General features: G+C 60.0%; 1 protein-coding gene across 1 annotated transcript; it reads right to left on the bottom strand.

The window, feature by feature from the left end:
- Positions 1-628: 628 nt before the first annotated feature.
- Positions 629-2,709, bottom strand: LOC125522349 (UDP-glucuronate 4-epimerase 6-like). Its single transcript, XM_048687412.1, has one exon. It carries the CDS (start codon positions 2,685-2,687, stop codon positions 1,215-1,217), a length of 1,473 nt encoding a protein of 490 aa, XP_048543369.1. The 5' UTR covers positions 2,688-2,709; the 3' UTR covers positions 629-1,214.
- Positions 2,710-3,632: the final 923 nt, after the last annotated feature.

The raw sequence follows: 3,632 nt of genomic DNA, 5'->3' as shown, positions 1-3,632 counted from the left end.
CCTCCGTCCGGGAATACTTGTCCTAAAAATGGTTGTATTAAAATAAGTCTAGATACAACCAGTGGCGAATCTAGACAGAAACTAGAGGGTGGGCTCAAAGCCTGTATCATGCCAATATCTGTTGGGTTGGGCTTGCAAGTGGCTGAATTGGGCCATGAAACTAGTAGTAAAAAAAATTCTTGCAGTGCTGGAGGGGGGGCTCAAGCCTGTTAAAGCCCCCCTAGTAGATTCGCCCCTGGATACAACAATATTTAGGACAAGTATTTTCGGACAAAGGGAGTATTACGTGTTGTGGCCTAAGTTCATACTGATGCAGCTTCACAGTTCCACAAGAGGATTCGTGCATTAGTTCAACTTCAGTCATCACGCCGCCTTGTAGACAGCAAGAAACATCAATGTACGAAAGGCTGGTGTGATGCTACTGGAAAGAAGTGATACCAAGTCCAAGGCTCAAACAAATTAACTCTCTCCCTCGCTTGCCACCAAACCTCAGTACGACAGTAGTACCTCGCATATAATGCCCACATAAATCAGAAGAAAACGCACGCACAAGTCAGGGACGCTCCACATGCAGCAACATGGTTTTGTTCAGAGAACAAAAGCCATGAATCGGACAGGTTTACACATATGCAGAAATAAATCGCACCAAATCCACCGTCAAGCTTTAACAAATATTTCTAGCAGTCTGGAAAACTGCAGCTGCTCGGACGGACTTGCATCCACCACAGCATCTTGTGTTCTTGTCGTCGTGAGTACACAATTGTTGACATTTTCACAAAACACAAGACAAATTAACCATATGAGCAAGAACAAGATAGTGACCGACAAAACAAAAAAGAAACCGAGCAAAAACAACCTGAACCGTCCCAAAAGGAAGCCCAGGACTTCATCTTTATCGTGTCCTCCTCGCCCCTTTCCACGGCTCATGTCATCTTACCTATACCCCCCATCCCTTTTCCCTAAAATAGTTTGGTTTTGCTTATGCTATGAAGAAAGAATCGCTTCTCCTTTGCCTTGCCACCTCCACGATTCCCTTCCCACCGAGCTCTAGCATGGTTGCATCATCAAGGGGGAAAAGCAGCAGCAATGGCTTAAACAATGGGGGATGCACTCACAAAGTTGTGCAAGACAACCGCCGGCCTCCGAGGAGAACAGAATGCACACTTGGTGGACTGGACATCCGGGCCGGGAAGCACGCGGCGCGCGCACTCTCCTCACGATGCCGCGGACATGGCGCCCATGGATTTCTTCTTGGTAGTCTTGGTACCGACTCTGCTGCCCTTGGCGAGCTTCGCGGGGTCGATCTTGTAGTACTGGAGGAACCATTCCACGAACTTCCGCAGGCCGGCGTCGAGGGAGGTGGTGGGGTGGTACCTGAAGTCGCGCGCGGCGTGGCTGACGTTGGCGTGCGTGAACGGCACGTCGCCGTTGCTCGGCATGGTGACGACGCGTTTGTTCGCTTTCTTGCCGAGGAGCTTCTCGAGGATGGCCACCATGCGGGTGACGGGCACCGGCGAGGTGTTGCCGAGGTTGTAGACGCGGAGGGGCGCCGGCCCGCGCTTCTTGCCGGACTTGGAGCCCGTGCTCTTACCGGCCGTGTCGAGCGCACCGAGGCACCCCTTCACGACGTCGTCGATGTAGGTGAAGTCGCGGCGCACGTCTGTGCCGTCGGCGGCGCGGAAGAGCGTGATGGGCTCGCCGGCGACGATGCTGCGGGCGAAGGAGAAGTAGGCCATGTCGGGGCGTCCCCACGGACCGTACACCGTGAAGAAGCGGAGGCCGGTGATGGAGAGACCGTAGATGTGGTTGTACGCGTGCGCGATGGCCTCCCCGGCCTTCTTGGTGGCCGCGTACAGCGACGCCGGTCGGTCCGTGCGGTGGTCCTCGGAGAATGGCGCGTCAGTGTTGAGCCCGTACACCGACGACGACGACGCCCACACGATCGCCGGCTGCGGGTCGGCGTGCCTGGCGGCGGCCTCGAAGACGCTGACGAGGCCCGCGACGTTGGAGGCCACGTACGTCTGCGGCGCCCGCATCGCGTACCGCACGCCGGCCTGCGCGGCGAGGTGCAGCACGTGCGTGAAGGGCACGACGGTGAAGAGCCGCTCGAGCAGGGCCGCGTCGTTGATGTCGGCGCCGAGCACCACCACCCCGCGCGACGCGAGCAGCCGCTGCCGCGCGCGCTTCAGGGCCGGCTCGTAGTAGGCGTTGAAGTTGTCGAGGCCGAGCACGCCGTCGCCGCGCGCCCTGAGCGCCAGCGCGCAGTGCGCGCCCACGAACCCCGCAGCGCCCGTGACCAGCACCGACATCCCCCCGTCCCGCCGCGGCGTGGCGCTCCGCCGCACCTCCCGCTCCCACGCGGCGCCCGCGTACGCCGACGACGACCCGAGCAGGTTCCGGTGCCGCGACGTCTGCCGCGGCGGGGAAGAAGAGGAGGCGGCGGCGGAGAGCCGGAAGGAGCGGGAGAGGAGGGAAGGGTAGTGCACGGCGAAGAGGCAGACGAGCGCGAGCGTGGCGAGGACGGTGGCGCGGAAGAGGAGGTGCGAGGACGCCGCGACGATCTTGGAGGTCCCCGCGCGCCGCACCAGCAGCGCGGCGCCGCCGCTGGCGTACCGCTCGAGCTTGACGCCCTTGGCGGCCGCGTCCACACTGGCCGAGGAAGACGACGACGACGACGGGTGCGGCATTTAGTCCGTACCCTGCTCGCTCACGGGCTCACGTACTGTACGGCCCAGCTCCGCGTGCGCGCGGGTCGAGTGGAGTGGGGTGGAGTCGAGCTGGTGAGTGGTGGCGGGGGTGGGGGTGGGAGTGAGAGTGAGCTATAACGAGGGGGAGGGGACAGCAGGGTTCAGGACGCGGCTTTGCTTGATTTGTGTGCTGCTACTCTCCGTTTAGCTCCAAAAACCAAAAGTAGGTCAGATTAGCTTAGCTCGGGAGGATCGCCGTTCGATCGCTCACCGACGTTACCGTGGGGGTGGGGCTGTGGTTTGTCGCGAGGAAGAGGGGAGGCGTCCGCCCAATCAACGCACAGAAGTTCGTTGCTACAACTACAAAAATAGTAGTTCCCGCGTTCCCTCCCACTGTGTGTGTCTCTCTGCCTTGGACGCGGCAGGGGGCACCATTCCTTCTGGGCCAACACACCCAGGACAGACGTGAAAATCCCCTGATTTTCGCGACGACCTATTTCGTATGGCGATTGCTACGGACCAGTCGGATGATTTGATCCAGTTTTAAGCCTCCCTCAGAGCCGTCCGTTCAGATACTCCGCAGCCGTACGATCAGACAGCTCACAGCCTCCTATGGCAGAACAACACAGCAGCAGCTCTATGGCGCTCCATTGCAACTCCAACGACCCTTCATTGCAGCTCCGGCGCAGCTTCAACGACCCCGGCGATGCTCCGCTGCAGCATTGGACGGCCTCGGCGGACCTCAATTGCAGCACCGGCGGCCCTCCGACGAAGTTCCAATGCAACACTGGACGGCGCCGGCGAAGCTCCATCGCAGCACCGGCCGTCCCACGGCGAAGCTCCATTGTAGCGCTAGACTTCTCGGCGGAGTTCCACCGCAGCAGCGGCGTGCGGCCGCTGGAGCTGTGGTGCAGCGGTCGTCAAGCCGCCAGAGCTGTGATGCAG

This window comes from Triticum urartu, chromosome 7, assembly GCF_003073215.2.
Source record: "Triticum urartu cultivar G1812 chromosome 7, Tu2.1, whole genome shotgun sequence".
In the NCBI taxonomy this organism is placed as follows: Eukaryota; Viridiplantae; Streptophyta; class Magnoliopsida; order Poales; family Poaceae; genus Triticum; species Triticum urartu.
This window is presented reverse-complemented; position numbering and strand designations above follow the sequence as displayed.

Bases quoted from the DNA above. Each gene is read 5' to 3' on its own strand.
- LOC125522349 (XM_048687412.1), bottom strand. From the start codon at position 2,687: ATGCCGCACCCGTCGTCGTCGTCGTCTTCCTCGGCCAGTGTGGACGCG.